General features: G+C 36.7%; 1 protein-coding gene across 3 annotated transcripts in view; it reads right to left on the reverse strand.

Annotated features, from left to right (window-relative positions):
• The window catches only part of CSMD3 (CUB and Sushi multiple domains 3), a 1,145,609-nt gene that overhangs the window by 405,557 nt on the left and 719,277 nt on the right, over positions 1-20,775 (reverse strand). For all 3 annotated transcript variants that reach the window (XM_040625739.1, XM_040625738.1, XM_008689272.2), the window contains one exon: positions 1,143-1,325. In XM_040625739.1, the coding sequence (XP_040481673.1) occupies positions 1,143-1,325 (183 nt within the window). The remainder of the gene's footprint in view (positions 1-1,142; positions 1,326-20,775) is intronic.

The following is a 20,775-nucleotide window of genomic DNA, read 5'->3' on the forward strand; positions in this document are numbered from 1 at the left end:
TTGTGGCCTTATGTACCCAGACACTATACTGAGAAACAGTAGTGCTTACTTGATACTTGATTCTTTTCTTTTTCTTTTTAACTACGCAAAAATACATATTAGAAAATGACTTCTAGTCTCTTTAAAAGTTCTGTTACTTTAAAAAATGTTAAATAATTTTAAAATGTTAAATAAGCAACATTTTGAATAAAGGAAAATATATGTTTTGTATATTTTGTAAATATACAATATTTGCATACATTGTAAAACAGATGAAATGTAGGTCTTGAAAAATGCTACATTTTTTTTTTTAAACCAGTTAATTATTGAAGTAAAGTTTGTGCCTCTGTAGTAGGGAATGAAGGGTTTCACAAATGAAAAACATTGAAGCTGGATACAGATGAAAAATCTTTTATTTGAAAACCAGAAAATTATTTTTATTTTCATGAGTATTGGCTTTATACATTACCATTTGTGAATAGTCAAAGCCCAGATGCAAAATTTTCAATATTGCACCCATATCTGGTGAGTTGTATTTGTTGGTATTTAACTGAAACTAAAAGTGTATCAACAGATAATACAAATTATATTTTTGTTGGACTTAAATTGCAATGTTTTAATGTATTTGAAGAAATAAATTCTTTTAATCCAAGCATACTGTATATCATAAACATTAATGAATTTTTTTCTGTGCAATATAAATAAATGGCACGAGTATGCATTAGTGTGAACGTTTACAAGCAAAAAATAAGTTAATGCATTATACATAGAATATAAGCTTTAAATATTTTAAGTGCTTTTGATTGAAAATAAGCATATACTATCTTGTTAAATAAATGAGTCTACTAGAATACTACTACTCAGCTGTATAATTTCCATAAGAAGTATGCTATCTATAAAGTATAAAATGCCACCAATAAAATGTTATAAGAACACATGTAATATATACTTTGCAATTACCAAGTGAACTATGTTAACTTTATTTAAATCTTTAATGAAATTTATAATTTGGCATAAGCACACTTGTTAAAGATAGTATCACAAAGTGCTACTCGTTCAAAAATAATTACACGGTTCCAGCTCTTTGCAATTAATTACAAAAGCAATTATATGCAAGGACAGGGTAACATATGCTATCTGAGAGCAAAGCATTTGGTACTCACAGATACAGATGGGTATGTTTGCAGACCATTGGTTATTCTCTTGACAAACAATGGATTTCTCTCCAATTAATTCAAACCCAAACTGGCATTCGAACCTTAAAACATCACGATTAGAAAATCCATCGCCTTCCCTAATTCCATATAAGGGTGTACCAGGATCACCACAACTTTCCTTTTCAATTTCTGCAAAAATAAAAGATACAAGTCACCTTCCAAGTGTCTGAGGCACATGCTATCCATATGACCGGTTTAGTAGATATACACTCTTTATATCTGAGATATTTCAGAACAAAAAAAAAAAAGAGTATGTTTTCCAACCTTAATTTTCTTTTGCTATTCTTATGACTATAATTTGATGACATGATCTTTAGAAAACAATTAATGTAGTTCTCTCATTTTGTAGGTGGGAAAGCTGGGGTCATCAGAGCACATGCTAGTGGTTGTGCCTAACAAAACAATTATGACAAGATTTCAATTTTTTGTCTCCACTACATACATACACACACACACACACACATATACACATGTATTTTCCTCAAACCCCCAAAACATTTCTTATTTTTGTTATCTGTACATGATGCAGTAAATCCTTAGGTCATGACCAGGGTGTGAGGTACTATTGTCTGCCTCAGTGTTCCTATAGCAATCAGTTAATACCCTTCCCCTAGTATCTGCCACTCTCCCTGATACCTGCTGGTTGAATTATTTCCCCAACTACACCTGCCAAAAAAATCCTTAGGGTAGGAATCAATTTTGCATTACAAATTACGCAGATATGTTCCTCCAAAAATGTTTTTATATGAATTAAATTGAAGAAGGTTGGAAAAATGCTTAAGAGCACATGAAAGTACTCTTTCAGCTGACATTGAAAGAAACTCCAAATGCTTAGGATCTTCATTGTGAAGCTAAGAATGTCAGTAGCAAATCATTGCGGTGGTTGTTTTGGTTTTTAAGTCACATGAAATCACATTAATACAGTTGTCCTCAAACTACCACAAAAAAAAATTAAAATTAAAAAAAGATAAAACTTTGAGATAAAGTTATGGCCTCTATCCTGATATTCCAACAACCACATATTCCTGTGTTTCTGTCATCTACCAGCACCAATTTGATGTGGTCTCTCTAGTTCTTTTCCCATGCTTTTATAATTATACATAGGCATATGTAATACAGAATATTATAAACATCTATATTTAACGTAAATACAAAACTCCTCTCTACAACTATGTAGTATTGTTTTACATATGTACTGCATTTATATTGTAGTGTACTGTCATTGTTATTCTATAACTTGCTCTTTTTCTAACCAAACAATAATTTCGGATTTATTTTTGAACACCCTTGTATTTTTAGCAGAAACCACAGACGGTTATAATGATTCCTTTAATACTCTGCATTTAATATTTTATTTTTATCTATGCAATAGTGACTTCAGTCTACATTTTTTTTTCTCATGCAGTTCCTACCCAGATTTAATATCAGAGAAAGAGGTTTGTAATTTTACAACTTTCACTAGGCTTTAGGCTAGTTTGTATAACAGGAAAAGCTAGATCCTTGAGGGTTAGAACTTGCCCCCCAAAATGCTGGCTGAATCTGGTATAATTTTGAGGTAGATATCTGACTACCATTTTAATCTCTTCTAAAATTATTTTTCTACTGAAGGAATTTTTGGGGAGGTGGGGGAGGAAGGGGCAATATTGGCAACTTATATGTGTTAGAGAAGTGACATTTTCCAAGATTTTCCAGTTAAGTAGTTTAGTAGTAATAGGATTGTGCTACAGGATTTTTAAATACCTCTTCATAAATATATCATAAATCTTACTCCTAATGCTATTTACTTATGATTAGTCTTTCAGTTTTCTTTGCTAATACTTAGAAACAGTTGTCAAATTTATCAATCTACTTCTAAGAACCAACTTACGCTGATCAATTCTATTATTTTAATTTTGTTTAAAAATATTTCCTTTTTATCTTTTTTGGATTCCATCTTCAACTCTCTTTTGCTTTATTTTTCTGCCTCTTGAGCTGAAATCTTAGTGTTTTGTTTTTTAGTTTATTTTCAGCTCTTCTTGTTTCCTGAAAAATCAAAAATTGAATCTATAAATTTTCTTCAGAGTTCTCCTCTGGTACAGAGAGCTTTTTTTTAAAAGTTCACTTCTAAATAGTCTGTAACTTCCATTTTGATTTCCTCTTTAACTTATAAATAATTTCAAAGTGCTTTTAAATTTATGGGTCGGTGCTATAATGTTTTTGCTGATTTCTTTTTAAGATTTTATTTATTTATTTATTGCAGAGAGAGAGAAAAAGTGCTCATGAGAGCGGAGGGAGGGGCAGCGGGAGAGGGAGAGAAAATCCGAAGCAGACCCCGAGCAAGCAATGAGCCAGTCACAGGGCTCCAGCTCATGACCCTAAGATCATGACGTAAGCCAAACCAAGAGCCAGACACTCAAATGATTGAGTCAGCCAGGTGCCCGTTTTTGTTGATTTCTAATATTACTGCTTTAGTATTCAATATAAGTATATCCAGGTCTCGTGTTGGATAAATTGGTAAAACATATTCAATTCAACTTGTTGTATTTGTCAAATTGAAACATTTATGCCCTTAATTATATTTTGTCTACTCTCTCTGACAATTTTTAAAAGAACTGTGTTAAACTTCCAAAGTATGGATTTTACCACATTTCCTTATAGTTGAATCAAGTTCACTTCACATATAAAACCATCATTTAGTCATTCAATTTATTCAACAAATACTTATTTGAGCACCTATGATATACTAGATTAGGTTCTAGGTATGTGCAATAAATCAATGAATAAACAATGAGGGGCGCCTGGGTGGCTCTGTAGGTTAAACATCTGCCTTTGGCTCAGGTCATAATCTCAGAGTTCTGGGATGGAGTCCTGTGGGCTCCCTGCTCAGCAGGGAGTCTGCTTCTCTCTCTCCCTTTGCCCCTCCTCCCTGCTTGTGCTTTCTCTCTCTCAAATAAATAAATAAAAATCTTGGAAAAAAAAGATTCCTACCATATTTTCCATATTTTCCATTGGAAGTTTATGAATAATAAACAAGAAGTAAATAATATCTTATTTTGGAAGGTGATACATGCTCTGGGGGAAAATGTTGAGTGGGGGAGTAGATGGGCTTAAGTGCTTGGTTATGGTGGGATGACACTGTTACCAGGCTCACAAAATTGTATTACTTGAACTTGAAATTTTTTGTTACTGAAAGAATGGATTCTGCTTTACCTGAAAATATCTTTATTTTGCCCTCACTATTGAATGATAGTTGATAAATTACAGAATTTTAATTCAAAATTATTTCCCATCAGCATTTTGAACATGTTTATCCCTGGTCTTTTATCCATCCAGTATTTCTGACGACAAATATAAGATAAAAGAAATTTTAATTTTCTTATAATTAATCTGTCCCATGCAACTTCCTTCTTCCTTAAGTAGTGGCATTCCTTTTTAGACTTGATGTTTTTTGTTATATTTTGTTTTTTAAAGATTGATTGATTGATTGATTGGAGAGAAAGAGAGAGAGAGCACCAGTGGGAGAGGCAGAGAGAGAAGGAGAAAGGATGTGAAGCAGACTCCATGCTGAGCCCCATGTGGGGCTCGATCCCAACACCCTGAAATCAGAACCTGAGCTGAAACCAAGAGTCAGGGCTCAACCCACTGAATCATCCAGATGCCCCTAGACTTGTTGTTTTTAATGTCACTATCATTTACCTAGGTATTTGTTTTCAATTTTTTTAATACTTGGTGCTTGATAGATTTCTTCTGTCAAATAACTTGTAAATTTTTAAGTTCTAAGAAATTGTTACTATTATTTCCCTTAAAATATTATTTCTTATTTATTTATTTGAGAGAGAGAGAGACAGCCAGCAAGAGAGAGAACACAAGTGGGGGAGTGGTAGAGGAAGAAGTAGGCTCCCAGCGGAGGAGTCTGATGTGGGGCTCGATCCCAGGACTCTGGGATCACGCCCTGAGCCAAGGCAGATGTTTAACAACTGAGCCACCCAGGCACCCCTCCCTTAAAATATTATTTCTTATGTACTTTTCTCTCTCTAAAACTCACTTACATTGAATATTGGAATTTGGGGATTTAGCCTTCATGTTACTCAATTTTTCAAATTCCTATTTTTGAAATTCTCTGTTCTGCATTCTTGAAGAAATATATATATGTAAATATATATATATATATATTCTGATTTACTAATTCACTGTGCATGCTTATCTAATCCCAATTCAACCTAAAACTGGAAAATTAGTTGTCATTTCTTGAATATTTAATGATTGTTATTACTTTTTATTGTTTCATAACCTCCTATTATTTTTTCATGAATACAGTTTTTCCCTCTATTTCTGTGAGGATATCTAATACACTTATTTAAAATAATTTTCTTATTCCTCTTTTAACTGCTTCCTTGGGTATAAGCAGAAGATTATGAAGAAAGCACAGAATAAACGTTCTTCTAAAGCAGCATGTTTGAAGAGAATGTGGTAAATCATAATGGTTGTCAAGCCTGTGATGAAAGTACCTCACTTGAGGAGAGAACAAGACTGCTGGTTTTGAGCAAGCTGTCAAATAACCGTTCTTATTTGCTGGCTTCGCTGTAACTCTGCAGGTCCTGCACTGGCCATCTTCACTGGCAACATCCCCCACCTTCAGGCTTATTCCTTCTAACATCAGAACCACCTTGTAATTCTCGGTGTAAACTTTTCCCTCTGCTGATCTGTGGTTCAGTCCACTTTTGCAGTCTTCATTTTGAGCTGGGGAGCCCCTCCTCTTGATAACCACATTGGACTCTCATTCCATATCTGGGCATTTGGCTCTTTGGCCGAAATATTTTCCTCTGAGGTAATCACTGCAGTTTCTCAGGATTGCCAGTGGACTCCTTCCTGGAGGCTTCTAGCCCCGAAGCCCTGTGGCTTCCTATGCAGAAGCCATAGCAACAGTCTCCCATGATGGCGCTGGCTTATGAAATTCTCAGCTTACCTCTATATTCTGTATATATCTTTACATGTTTATTTATATATGTTTTGTTAGGGATCCTTTACACCCTCATAACAACTGACATTTCCTATTCCTATTCTTAAGCATCACTGAATTTTAAAAATATGTTTTCTATCATCTTTGGGCTAAAATTGAAAGTAAGTGCTTACTCTACTATTTTGAAACCATATGGTTTTTTTCTTTGCTCCTTGATCTTTAAAAATCAAAGATATATTTTTTTATTGTTTAAATTCCATTAGCCAACACATAATACATCATTAGTTTCAGATGTAGTGTTCAATAATACATCAGTTGTGAATAACACCCAGTGCTCATCACATCTTGTGCCCTCTTTAATGCCCATCACCCAGTTACCCCATCCCCCACCCACCTTCCCTTCAGCAACCCTCAGTATGTTTCCCATAGTTAAGAGTCTCTCAGGATTTGTCTCTGTCTCTGATTTCTTCCCATCAAGTTTTCCCTCCCTTCCCTTATGATCCTCTGCACTGTTTCTTATAATCCACATATGAGTGAAATCATATAATTGTCTTTCTTTGATTGACTTATTTCATTTAGCATAATATACTCTAGTTCCATTCCCGTTGGTGTAAACAGTAGTATTCATTATTTCTAAAGGCTGAATAACATCCCATTGTGTATATATACCGCATCTTCTTTATCCAGTCATCTGTTGAAGGGCATCTTGGCTCCTTCCACAGTTTGGCTACTGTGGACATTGCTTCTATGAATATTGGGGTGCAGATGCCCCTTTATTTCACTGCATCTCCTTCCTTAAGGTAAATACCTAATAGTGCAATTGCTGAGTTGTAGGGTACTTCTATTTATAACTTCTTGAGGAACCTCCATACTGTTTTCTAGAGTGCCTGTACCAGCTTGCCTTCCTACTAACAGTGTAAGAGGGTTCCCCTTTCTCTGCATCCTTGCCAACATTTGTTGTTTCCTGTCTTATTAATTTTAGTCATTCTGACTGGTGTGAGATGGTATCTCATTGTGGTTTTGATTTGTACTTCTTTGATGAGAAGTGAAGTGGAACATTTTTTTTCTTGTGTCTGTTGGCCATTTGTATGAATTCTTTGGAAAGACATCTGTTCATGTCTTCTGCCCATTTCTTGACTGGATTCTTTGTTTTTTGGGTGTAGAGTTTGATACGTTCTTTAGAGATCTTGGATATTAGCTCTTTATCTGATATGCCATTTGCAAATATCTTCTCCCATTCCGTAGGTTGCCTTTTAGTTTTGTTGACTGTTCCCTTTGCTGTGAAGGAGCTTCGTATCTTGATGAAGTCCCAATAGTTCATTTTTTCTTTTGTTTCCTTTGCCTTTAGAGATGTGATTTGCAAGAAGTTGCTGTGGCTGAGGTTGAAGAGGTTACTGCCTGTGTTCTCAACTCCAAGATTTTGATGGATTCCTGTCTCACATTTAGGTCTTTCATCCATTTTGAGTCTATCTTTGTGTTTGGTGTAAGAGAATGGTCCAATTTCATTCTTCTGCATGTGGCTGTCCAATTTTCCCAGCACCATTTATTGAAGAGACTGTCTTTTTTCCATTGGATATTCTTTCCTTCTTTGTTGAAGATTAGTTGACCATAGAGTAGAGGGTGCATTTCTGGGTTCTCTATTCTGTTCCATTGATCTAGGTGTCTGTTTTTAAGCCAGTATCATGCTGTCTCAATGATCACAGCTTTGTAACATAGCTTGAAATCAGACATCGTGATGCCCCCGGCTTTGGTTTTCTTTTTCAACATTCCCCTGGCTATTCAGGGTCTTTTCTGGCTCCATACAAATTTTAGGATTATTTGTTTCAGCTCTGTGAAAAATGTTGATGGTATTTTAATAGGGATTGCTTTGAATGTGTTGCTTGCTCTGGGTAGCATCTTCATATGAGACATATTAGATTTTAAACCAAAGACTGCAGTAAGAGATGAAGAGGGATACTTTTTCATACTTAAAGGATCTACCCAACAAGAAGATCTAACAATTACAAATATTTATGCTCCTAATTTGGGAGCAGCCAATTATATCAACCAATTACTAACCAACTTAAAGAAACACATTGATAATAATACGGTAATAGTAGGGGACTTCAACACCCCACTCACAGCAATGGACAGATCATCTAAGCAGAAGATCAACAAGGAAACATGGGCGTGGAATGACAAATTGGACCAGATGGACTTCACAGATATATATATAGAGCATTCCATCTTAAAGCAACACTTTCTTCTGAGTGCACTTAGAACATTATCCAGAATAGATCACATACTGGGTCACAAATCAGGTCTCAACCAATACCAAAATTTTGGGATTATTCCCTGCATATTTTCAGACCACAGTGCTTTGAAACTGGAACTCAATTACAAGAGGAAATTTGGAAAGAACTCAAACACTTGGAGGTTAAAGAATATCCTACTAAAGAGTGAATGGGTTAACCAGAAATTAAAGAAGAATTTAAAAAATTAATGGAAATGAATGAGAATGGTTCATAACCTTTGGGATACAGGAAAGGCAGTCCTAAGAGGGAAGTACACTGCAATATGAGCATCTCTCAAAAAATTAGAAAAATGTCAAATACACACACTAACCTTACACCTAAAGGAGCTGGAGAAAGAATAGCAAATAAAGCCTAAACCAAGCAGGAGAAGAGAAATAATAATTAGAGGAGAAATCAATGAAAAAGAAACCAGAAGAACACCATAGAATAGTTCAATGAAACTAGAAGCTGGTTCTTTAAAAGAATTAATAAGATTGACAACCGACTAGCCAGACTTATCAAAAAGAAAAGAGAAAGGACCCAAATTAATAAAATCATGAATGAAAGAGGAGAGATCATGATCAAAACTAAGGAAATACAATAAATTTTAAGAACATATTATCAGCAAGTGTATGCCAACAAATCAGGCAATTTGGAAGAAATGGATGCACTCCTAGAGATGTATAAACTACCAAAACTGAAACAGGAAGAAATAGAAGATCTGAACAGACCTATAACCTGCAAGGAAATTGAAGCAGTAATCAAAAGCCTCCCCAAAAACAAGAGTCCAGGACCGGACTGATTCCCAGGGGAATTCTACCAAAGATTTAAAGAACTAATACCTATTCTTCTGAAGCTGTTTCAAAAAATAGAAATGGAAGGAAAGCCTTCAAACTCGTTTTATGAGGCCAGCATTACCTTGATCCCAAAACCAGACAAAGACTCCACCAAAAAGAGAATTACAGATCAAATTCCTGATGAACACAGATGTCAAAATACTCACCAAGATACTAGCCAATAGGATCCAACAGTACATTAAAAGGACTATTCACCAAGACCAAGTAGGATTTACTCCTGGACTGCAAGGGTGGTTCAACCTTCACAAATCAATCAATGTGATACATCACATTAATAAAAGAAATCATATGACCCTATCATATTGATGCAGAAAAAGCATTTGACAAAATACATCCATTTTTTTTAATAATATTTTTTTATTATGTTATGTTAGTCATCATACAGCATATCTTTAGTTTTTGATGTAGTGTTCCATGATTCATTATTTGCGTATAACACCCAGTGTGCCATGCAATATGTGGCCTCCTTAATACCCATCACTGGCCTAGCCCAGTCCCCCACCCTCCTCCCCGCTGAAGCCCTCAGTTTGTTTCCCAGAGTCCAGAGTCTCTCATGGTTCATTCCCTCTTCTGTTTACCCCCCCTTCATTCTTCCCTTCCTTCTCCTACTGATCTTTCTGCTATTTCTTATGGTCCATAAATGAGTAAAACCATATGATAATTGTCTTTCTCTGCTTGACTTATTTCACGTAGCATAATCTACAACATCCTTTCTTAATTAAAACTGCACAGTATAGGGATAGATGGAACATACCTCAATATCATAAAAGCTATCTATCAAAGATATATTTTCAAATGAAGATGTAATTTTAAAGCCACAGTACTCTCTCAGACTGAAAAATAATATGCAGCAAGTACAATAAATACACACCTATTATATATCACTGCCTTTGAATTTATTTTTGTACCCAAGAGGTGAAACTGATATCTGAACAAATAATTAATATGTAACAGATCATTGTTACAGTAGAAACAGTCACAAACAATAACTAATAATAGTAGGTATCATTTTTTGAGCATGAGGACTGTATTGTCACTGTGGGAACCTTTTTTTAAACATTAATTATATAGGTTAATTCTCATAATAACTCTGTGAAAGAATTGTCACCTCCATGTACAGATGAGAAACCTTAGACATAAGGTTAAGTATAGCTATAGACTGAATAATCCCCCCCGCATTCATATGTTGAAACCTAATCCCCAATGTGACAGCATTTGGAAGTAAGTTTTGGGGAGGTGATTAGGTCATGAGGGTAAAAGCCTCAGTAATGGGATTAGTGCCCTTATAAAAGAAGCCTTTAAAAGCTCCTTTGCCTCTTCTGCTGTGTGAGGACACAGGGAGAAGATAGCCATCTATGAACGGGGAAATGGGCTCTCACCAGGCACTGAGTCTGCCAGTGCCTTGATCTTGGACTTTCTAGTCTCCAGACTATGATATTTGTTGATTATGAACCACCTAATCTATGGTATTTTTGTTATAACAGCCCAAAGACACTAACTTGGACAATTCCACAAAACTCGTGTATAGTAGAGTTTAGGTCATAGCAAAGTCTTTTTCTTTTCTTTTTTTAGTAGGCTCCACAACCAGCGTGGAGCCCAATGTGGGGTTTGAACTCACAACCCCGAGACTAAGACCTGAGCTGAGATCAAGAGTCAGACACTTAACCAACTAAGCCACCCAGGTGCCCCACAAAGTCTTGCAGTAAGCTATACTGGAGGAATTTTCATTCTTTAATTTCCTATTTATGAAACACTTGTTTTGTTTCTAATATGTATCAAAATAATATTAAGCATTAGGGATATAAAGATATATGAGATGTATCCTCTGCTCTTAAATGAGGGCACAAAGGAAGTATAGCTAAGACCCCTTGCAGCTGGAGGTTGGCAAATAGGTAAATGTGATCCTTGCACTTAGAGTTATTTCTCTGAGTGAACTGGAGAAGAGCAAAGAAGGAAAGGTATTTAGGTGGATGAAGAGCAATATCAGGAAAGATACGTAGTCTTTTTGCTTCTCTTTCCTTCTATAGGTGGTGGCTTGGTTGGGGTTAAGAAGTTGAGTCCATCAGGTTGTTTTACAGAATACCACAGACTGGGTTTATGAACAACAGAAATTTGTTTCCCTGGGTTGTAAGGGCTGGGAGGTTGAAGATCAAATGCCAGCAGATTTGGTGTCTGGAGACAGCCTATCTCCTGGTTCATAGACAGCCTTCTTTTTGCTGCAATGGGGTCTCGGGCAGGCCATGCCAGAGTGTACCACTTTGATGTGTGGATTGTTTTGAGCCGAAGTCAATCAGGGCCCAAGGGACTCAGGAGGAGCATTTTGCCTCCTTTTTAACTGCCTGAAAGCATTTAGATAGAGGGCCTGGCCTGGTAGACAGCTATCACTGAAAATAACTACAAAGAGTATGAGCTAGGTGTGGTAAGCCGGAAGGAGCTCAGCAAGGCCTATTTGTTCAAATTCCTCTTTGTGTCCCATTGTCTCTGCACAGCATGGCAAACATTTGTTTACAAACATTAGCTCTCCCCATCTTCCTGTAAATTGTCTTCCTCCCCTTTGAAATCCCAGACCCCTCTCTCCTTCTCCTTAGCTCAGGATGGAAAAGCTTTCTTCTCTTGTTGTGTGCTTCACATGGTGGAAGGGGTGAAGGAGTTCTCTGGGGGCACTAATCTCATTCATAGGGATTCCACTCTGGTAACCTAATCACCTCCCAAAGGCCCCATTTCCAAATCCGTCACATTGGGCATGAGATTTCAGCATATGAATTTCAGAGGGACACAAATATTCAGCCTATAGCAAAGGCAGTGATGGTGGCACTAAAGGTTGAGGATGTGCTGAGGTCAAGTAGGTGATGTTGTGGTTGGGGGCCAACAAGTAGAAGTAAGGCCAAGGAGGCAGCCAGTAAATTTGGAAGATTGAGCATATATGAGGAGATCAAGAAAAGCATAAATTTGAGGATAAGGGTAACCAGAATTGTCATTATCAAAAAGGAGATGTAGAAAAAGGGAAGGCTTCAAAGAATCTTGAGGGGAAACTAAAGTGGAGGAGCTGTGTGAATTCGTGTTTTTAAATATAGATATACACAGGTTAGATATACATGAAAATGTGTATACATCTATGTATATGTATTGTATGTCAAACACCCACAGATATACATATATGGATGCACACGTATTTTCCAGTTCCATCCATTATGAATACTAAAAGCAGTAAGTCTCTATAGCAACAAGCACACTAAGTGCCCAGATCTTGGTTTCTTAATGCCATTCTTTACTAGAAGGAACCTGGAAGTCTGCTTCCAGGGTTGGATAAGGAAAAGAACAATGTGACACTAAAAACCCTGTGACACTAGAAACCCTGCGACACACACACACAAAAAAACTTTTTTTGTGTCCAAAAAAAAGTGCTTAAGGAACAGTGGGGACATATCAAATCGCCAGCTTGAAGGGGCTCCACTGGGCATGCTGGGACAGTTTCACCATCAAAACAACATTGCTTATGATAGATTGCAACTGATTTAATGCAATTTAATGCAAATGGGAGGAAAGATAAAACTGAACGACAGTTTAAAAAATGTAGAATTAATAAAAATAGAAGATCAGCATTTGGTAGCCATTGTAGTGATTTTGGATTCTGGGTTAATGTTCGATAAAAAACAAGATAATAAGTGTAGTCTTTGATTACCTCTCTGTGAAGCATGTATCAGTCACAAAGGGAAAATGGTGATGTTACCATGGAAAAACCCAGAAGACACTAATTTTACTAGGTGATCAAGGGTCACATAACCAGTGTGGGAAATACAGACATCGTTTGCCTCCTGATGTGCTGTACTAAGACACTGAGAATATTTCTGTGGTATACTTGTCAAGAATGCATGGTCTAAGTCTGGATAGGAGGAAAGACTGCATGGATTCAGATTGAAGGGCATATTACATATTATAAAAGACATGACAAATAAACGCAATAGTTTTGTGGGTTGACTCCCTTAAGGGTTTTCAATGCCACCTGGAATTGTGGAGACAGCCTATCTGTGGAGAACTTAATGCCTGAGGGATGAACTCTGACCACCAAGAGGCAGGAAATGGGAAGGAGACCAGTGGATTAACTGCTTACCTCCCTCTCTCCAAAAAGATGGCTCCAAAACACAGCTGGCCCACATGGGCCAACCAAACCATAGCTGCATTTCTTGTGAGGCTGTGACCAACTCAGTAGCACACAATAACATATAACCTCATATTTGATTCCTCCATTTCCCTGTTATATCTCTTTTTTCCCCTCATCTTTGCTGTTTTGGAATTGCACTCCCTTTCTCCCCCCATAAAGTATTTAGAGTTCATAAACCAAGCCTCAACCTCTGTTTTTTAGGGAACCAAAGCTAGAACCTGTGACTTATCACTGGCAAACAATGAATGGACAAGGTAAGGGACTGGGCTATCTAATGGTTGTATAAACATATGTGGTTTCCAGGAAAATAGGATATTAGCTTCCATTATCGAGTGACCATTATTTGACAAGAGGTTTGCTAAGTATTGTAACTGTTTTAAATCATGCATTTCTTATTGAAACACTGGGAGTGAGGCATATCATTCCAGCTTAATAGATGAAAAAACAAGGTTCTGAGAGGCTGACCAAGCTCATATACACAGAAATAGCTTAAATGAGATTCAATTAACATCTATATGACTCCAATAAGCACACTCTTTTCCACTGTTCCATGCTGCTTGAGAGAAAGGATGGAGAGGATAATGTGGGCCAGGTACTGGAATAATTAAGGAAAAGAGATGAATTAACTTGATTCCACTATTGGAAGAGAAAAGATAGCAACATCAATTTTAAAAGTTTTTTGTCTCTAATGCTTCAACACACTAATCCCACCTCAGCATGATACAAGGGTGATTTTAAAACCATTCAGTTCTCTTCAAATCCTTTCCCATGGAAGGCCCTCATAATCTAAATCTTTCCTGTCTCTCCAGTCCTGTCTTCCATCATTTTCCTACAAGCTACCTAAATGTCATGCATGTTGAGACACCTGCTATTCCCTTTCACGCCCACATGCCTTTAGGTATGCCATCTTCTCTGCCTGGAAATAAGGCATTCTCCTAGTACACAAACCTGGGGAAATTCCTGTGCATTTCTCAAGGTCAGATTATACCTTTTTCATAAAGATTGCCCTGAGTTTACAAGCACAGTTTTTCCTTTCTTCCGGCTTCTATGGGCCTTAGAGGGTAACAACAATTTATATATCATGTATGTGCCAGGCAAAGTTCTTTTTTTTTTTTTTTAAGATTTCATTTATTTATTAGAGAAAGAGAGCAAAAGCAAGAGCATGTGTTGGGGGAGGGGCAGAAGGAGAGGGAGAAGCAGACTCCCTCCTACACTCCCTCCTACACAGCTGGATCCCAGGACCCTGAGATCATGACCTGAGCTGAAGTCAGATGCTTAACCGACTGACCCACCCCAGTGCCCCCAACGCCAGGCAAAGTTCTAAGCACTTATTACATTTAATCCTGATATAGCCCTATGAAGACCCAAAGAGGTAAGTAGTTTGACTGAAGGCACACACAATTTAAGTGGCAGAGCTGGGATTTGAACCCAGTTAGTGTGGTTACAGAATATGTGTTCTCAGCACTATATCCTCTCTCAGCATAATTTTCAAAGAATAGTTGTGGAATATGTAAAGAATGAAGAAAGGCAATAAAGAGCATACAAACTCATGTGGTTCTATTAATAAACAATATAAGCAATTACAAATTCTTGTAGCTATAGAGAACTACATGTATAGAAAACCATGGAATGACCTGTTCCATTATAACTTTTGATACTTTTGAATACTTTAAATTTTATACTTGTCTTATAATCGTAGAATATGAGTGCTGAATATTTCCTGATTACCTCTCAAAAACCATTCTCCATCTTATTCTTCTTGCTTTTTACTGCTGGGTGTAGGAGTAAAGGCTGACCCACATGGACCCATTATGGAGGCTCTTGTGCTACCCGACTTTCTCTGCATGCAATGAGTAGTCAAGGAACAAGTGGCACTAGCAGGAGATGAGACGAGGAGTCGGGAAGAGAGTTTCATAGGGCATTTTTCTTCCAACTCCTCTGCCTGATTACCATGGGATGGCTCTAACCCCTGACTGAAAGCCAAGCTTATGTCAGGGTGCCCTCTCCATACAGCTGTCCTCTGCGAGCTCTGGTTATCATTTCTGAGATGATCATAACTCCCTGTTGTCACTAGCCAGAGATACTGTATAACGTCTTCTTATTTTCCTTAAGCTCTCCCTACATATACACATAGACTTAATGTGAAGGTGCCATTTGTTTCCTGCAGTATTTCTGACTGATACGGTGTACCTCACCACTGAATGCTCAATGCAACACAGAATTTAGTTAGCAGCCTACTGATAGGTGATTTTATTATCTTATAATATTTTGTCTCCTAGAATACAAAATGGAGTTGGGAATTCTTTAACAAATGTTGCTTCCATCGCAAGTCAGCTAAATACTGTGCATCATTCACAACTCAAATTGGAAGGAGAAGAGTGAGTATCCACTTGCAGTGACAGGAGGCTGGCATCCATGGAGTAGCACCTGGTTCTGCTCTTTCTCTTCCTTGTTGTGCAGGCAAAGAAATCAGAGGCTGGAGAAGAGGTGCTGAAGTATGTGAAGACGGGAGGTCAGAGGAAACAGAAGCAGAGCACTATAGAAGGCTCTTCTGCAGTGAGTTGAGAACAAAATTGGAAATGTAGGCTTAAATGGCAGTGGCTGAAATTTGTCGAACAGGACTCTTTCAACACCTTTTCTGTAGTGACCAAGTAACTTTGATCCTTGATGCCTAAAGTAATAAACTCTAATTTTAAATTCAATCAGATTTCCAGCCAAAGACTAACATCTGGCCTCAAAGTGACATAGATATTCTCATTGATCAATCTCTGACTTGACAACAGTTGACACTGTAATTCAAATACTTCACAGAGAGACTGTGTAGGTTAAAAGAAAGTGATCTGTAAAACTTGCAGTTTTGCTGATTCTTAATGTTAAGAAGCCTCTTGGGAATCTCATTACCTTAGCAACGGACTTACAAAGGTTGTGAAATACGGAATCTTGCAGCTAGAAAAGACCTTGTGAGTTAAATTCAGTCTCACCTTCAAGCATCTCAGACAAATGAGACTATAGCCAGCATTTAAGAGATTTTGAGAATAAAATCTATAACTTCCCAGGCAAAGTAATAAAGGATGTATTTGTAATAATAAATGTGTATTTTTACAATCATGATTAAAACCCTGACATTTAAAAAACTTCAGATTAGATAAAACCATTTAATAAAAAAAATATATGCAAACTTCAGAATGCTGGTAAATATACCCTGAGACAAAGTTTATCTTTTCCAACAGAGCTGGTATAAAAGAACATTTGTAGCCAGTAGTTAAATCATACATTCTTTTGATATATAGCAAATAGGGGAACTAAAAAAGAAAAAAATTACTCAATTCTTAATCATTTGTCACCTTAAAAAGTTATTGAATGCTTTAACACATTTCATAGAATTAAGAGCTCTTTATCAGTGATAAAAACCATGTGCTTTTCTTTGCTTCTAAATATGATGTTATTTGACATATCATTAATTTAGAGTTGTTTTTATGGTTGCATTGACATATTTATGACAAAACTGTTTATATTCCATCATCTCAGTACCCATGTTTCTAATTTAGAGGATACCCAAGGAACTACAGGTAATATCTGTGTACACAAACAAGGAGCTTGCCAGCCTTCATAGGTGCCATGTCTGAATGTGTGTCCTCAAAATTCAAAGATGATAGTAGTAGAAGGTGGGACCGTTGGGGGTGATTAGGTCAAGAGGGCTGAGACTGCATGGATGAGATTATTACTCTTATGAAAAAGAAGCTGCAGAGAGATACCTTGTCCTTTCTACCATGTGAGGACACAGAGAGAAGGTGCCAGCTATGAACCGGGAAGAGAACTCTCAACAAAAGTTCTCCTCCTAAAAAACAAACAAAAAACCCCCACAAAACCCATTTTGGTATCTTGTTCTTGGACCTTCAGCCTTCAGAACTGTGAGAAATAAATTTCTGTTGTTTATAAACTACCTAGTTTGTGGTATTGTGTTGTAGCGGCCCAAATGGACTAACATAGTAAGGATGGAATCTATGAACTTGAATTGTGTGGCATTTCCTCCAACCCAGTGATTATCAGACTTTCTTCCGACCATGGGCTTCTTGGGCTTTTATGAAAGACATTACTCAAGGGAATGAGGTTATTTTTTAGAGAAAAGACTAAGTATCCTCTAATTTTATTAAAAAGAAATAATGTATGAAAGTAGGTATTTAAGTATTAACATATTTGTTGCAATGTCATCACAGTTCAGAATATACCACAATGTAGTGACTCCAAAACTGAGAACTAATGTTAACTAAATAGTTCCTTGGTGTATAAATTTTATTGTCCAAACATTTTACTGGGAAAAGGTGAGAATAAGTTAAACACAGACACACAGACACACACGCACACACACACACACACACACACACACGCACTTCCTGATATAGTCTCTTAGTTCAGAAAATCTAAACGCTAGTCTTACCAACTTCAAAGTATAACAAACTCATTTCAGTTCAATATTTGCTAAGTATCCACTGTGTACCAAGAACTGTGCTAGGACCTATGCTCACAAAGAGGTGTGTGTCACAATCCTGGCCCTTAAAAAAACAGTCTGTAATAGTCAGTCTGTCAAAGAGGTGTGTTCAGCATATATTTTTTAATTTCTTTTTTTTTTAAGATTTTATTTATTTATGTGACAGAGATAGAGACAGCCAGCGAGAGAGGGAACACAAGCAAGGGGAGTGGGAGAGGAAGAAGCAGGCTCATAGCGGAGGAGCCTGATGTGGGGCTCGATCCCATAACGCAGGGATCACGCCCTGAGCCGAAGGCAGATGCTTTAACCGCTGTGCCACCCAGGCACCCCTATTTTTAAATTTCTTAGCACAGATTTTTAAGAGAATGAAAACAGACTATGCTCTGGTTGACACCTATGCCACAAACTATAAATGTTTTAAAGCTCCAAGATGATTTGAGAAGTTAAGAGCATTCCCTATGTATTCTGACTTAAGTTACAGCCTAAAGGTGAAATGTAAAGTGACAAGTGATTCCTCTTCCCTGACTTGCTCTGAGGTAGTATTCTTAAAACTTGACCCATTCTTTATATTCTTAATGTCCTTCAAAGGACCTCCTCAGCATTTGCCTTTGGTCTGGGACTAAATTTGTCTGTGATATAGGGTCTGTGATAAAAGGGCAGTGTGGCAGGCTGATTTGAGATTAGGAGACCAAGGAATATGCTCAAGGTCATTCTCATTGTAAAAATTTCAAATCAGTTGATGCTATCAACTAGTAAACCATCTAACTAGAGATAGCTTCATTATCATTTTTTTTCAGGTACAGTGACCTTACTCATTCACATATTCATTCATTTGTCCATTCAATCATCTCTTAGTATGTCCATTCAAGAAGAGTGTCTTGAAATTGTGCTTTCTCCTAAATGTTGGGAATGTAGAGATGAATAAAACTTAATCTATTACTGCCTACAAGGAAAAAAAACAAGTATGCGGATACATAAAAGTGTGATAAATAATGTAGTTTTATAGTAAGATAATGGGAGGCATGGGAAGAAAATGAACAATTCTGCTTAGGAGTGGGAAGATTCTAAAAACAAACATGAGGGGCACCCGGATGGCTCAGTCAGTACAACCTGCAACTCTTGGTCTTGAGGTTATGAATTTGAGCTCCAGTTTGGCTGTAGAGATTACTTAAAAATAAAATCTTTAAACAAAACAAAGCAACTGAAACATAAGCTAAAATTGAACAGGTTTGCAAAGATATGTGTTGTTAGGGGAGGTGTAATAGCATGTGTGGTAGTTGGTGACATTTCAGCCAGAGAAAGAGTTTGACCAAAGGGTGATAGTGTGAAACAACCCATCTGGAAAAATCCAAGTAGCTCAGTATGGCTGGGGTTAGGGTACAAGGAGGATGAGGTAAGACAGGAGGTTGGGAGCCATGGGGTAGCTTATGTGCAATAAGAACCATCTCTGACTTTATTCTAAGCACAGAGAAGCCACTGATAAAGTATCCTGGTGATGCATATCCAACAAATACTTCACACATAGCAGTCATGCTAATCTCCCATGAAATGAACTAAACATGATATGGAGTCAATTAAAGAGATATGACCCCACTCCCTTAGGAACTTACAGTCTAATAACAGTTAAATGAAAGTATCAGGAAGCATTCCTTTTTATGAGAAGGACTCAAAACAGCATTGTTCACTTCAACCTCGCTTAACCTGTCTATTCTTTAAATATTTTCCTTTAAAGTACCTTGAATGAAAGAACAAAGTGAAATATAGATTTTTGTCTAAATCTCTGTAGCTACCTGTTTAAAAGAGTTTGCAAGCAGGGGTAGATCAATATTTTTTGAACTGTAATAGCAATCAAAGTAAATGGATTTTTCTTTTGAAAGAACCATAACTGCTAGCAGCCTAACAGCAGCCATCAAAAACTTCTAAACCTTATTTCTCTTACTATATCTACTGGATGGTGAAAGGACTAATTATTTGGAGTTATATTTACAAAGTAACTAAAGAAGAATCAACCACTTTTATTGTTACAAAAGACCAAATGAGACAATCCAAAGTGCAACAAATGAGCAGAATATGTCTTTTGTTTTAAAAATAATAATGTTTTCTCTTAATCATTACCATTTCCACTCCCCCAGAAGTAACCATTATCTGGACTTTTACGAAAACCATTTTAGTGCTTTTCTTTATTAGGAGAAGGCAAGGTGGAGAGTCTCTGGAATGCTGGCAATATTCTCTCTTGTTCAGGGTGTTCATTTTGTCATAATCATGAGTTATACATTCACGTTCTGTACCTGCTTGCATGCTGCTATAATTATTTTTTTCGTTTTATTTTTAAAGTAAGCAGCAATCTGATAGTAGTAACTATGATAAAACTTTTCTTTCCTTACAAAAAGGGAAAGACATTGCATCTTGCAACCCATTCCTGTCCTTTTCTTTCTCTCTTGAATACAGGAAGTGATAGCTCAAACTACTACAGTTATATTGCAACCATGAAGGGAAGGCCAAGAGATTTGCCAAGAAATTATCCCTGACTTATTGAACTGCTGAACCAATATCTTCAATTTCCTGCCTCTGGACTTCTTGTTACATGATAAAAATAAATCATCATTTTTTTTTTAAGAAGAAAGAGAAGGATGGGGATGAGGTAGTGTGATAGAATGAAGTTGCTTTTGATAATATGTCTAAATTTCTAATTATGTCAGTTTTCTCACAAGAGTAAAGTAGGAGTTTTAATAATTGATTTATATGGTCATTATAAGGACTAAAAAATAAGAACTGTAAGTAAAACACATAGCATAGTCCCTAACAGATGATAGGTCCAAACAAAGTTTTTTTTTTTTTTTTTTTTTTTTTTTTTTTTTT

This window comes from Ursus maritimus, unplaced genomic scaffold (assembly GCF_017311325.1).
Source record: "Ursus maritimus isolate PB19 unplaced genomic scaffold, ASM1731132v1 scaffold_9, whole genome shotgun sequence".
Classification (NCBI taxonomy): Eukaryota; Metazoa; Chordata; class Mammalia; order Carnivora; family Ursidae; genus Ursus; species Ursus maritimus.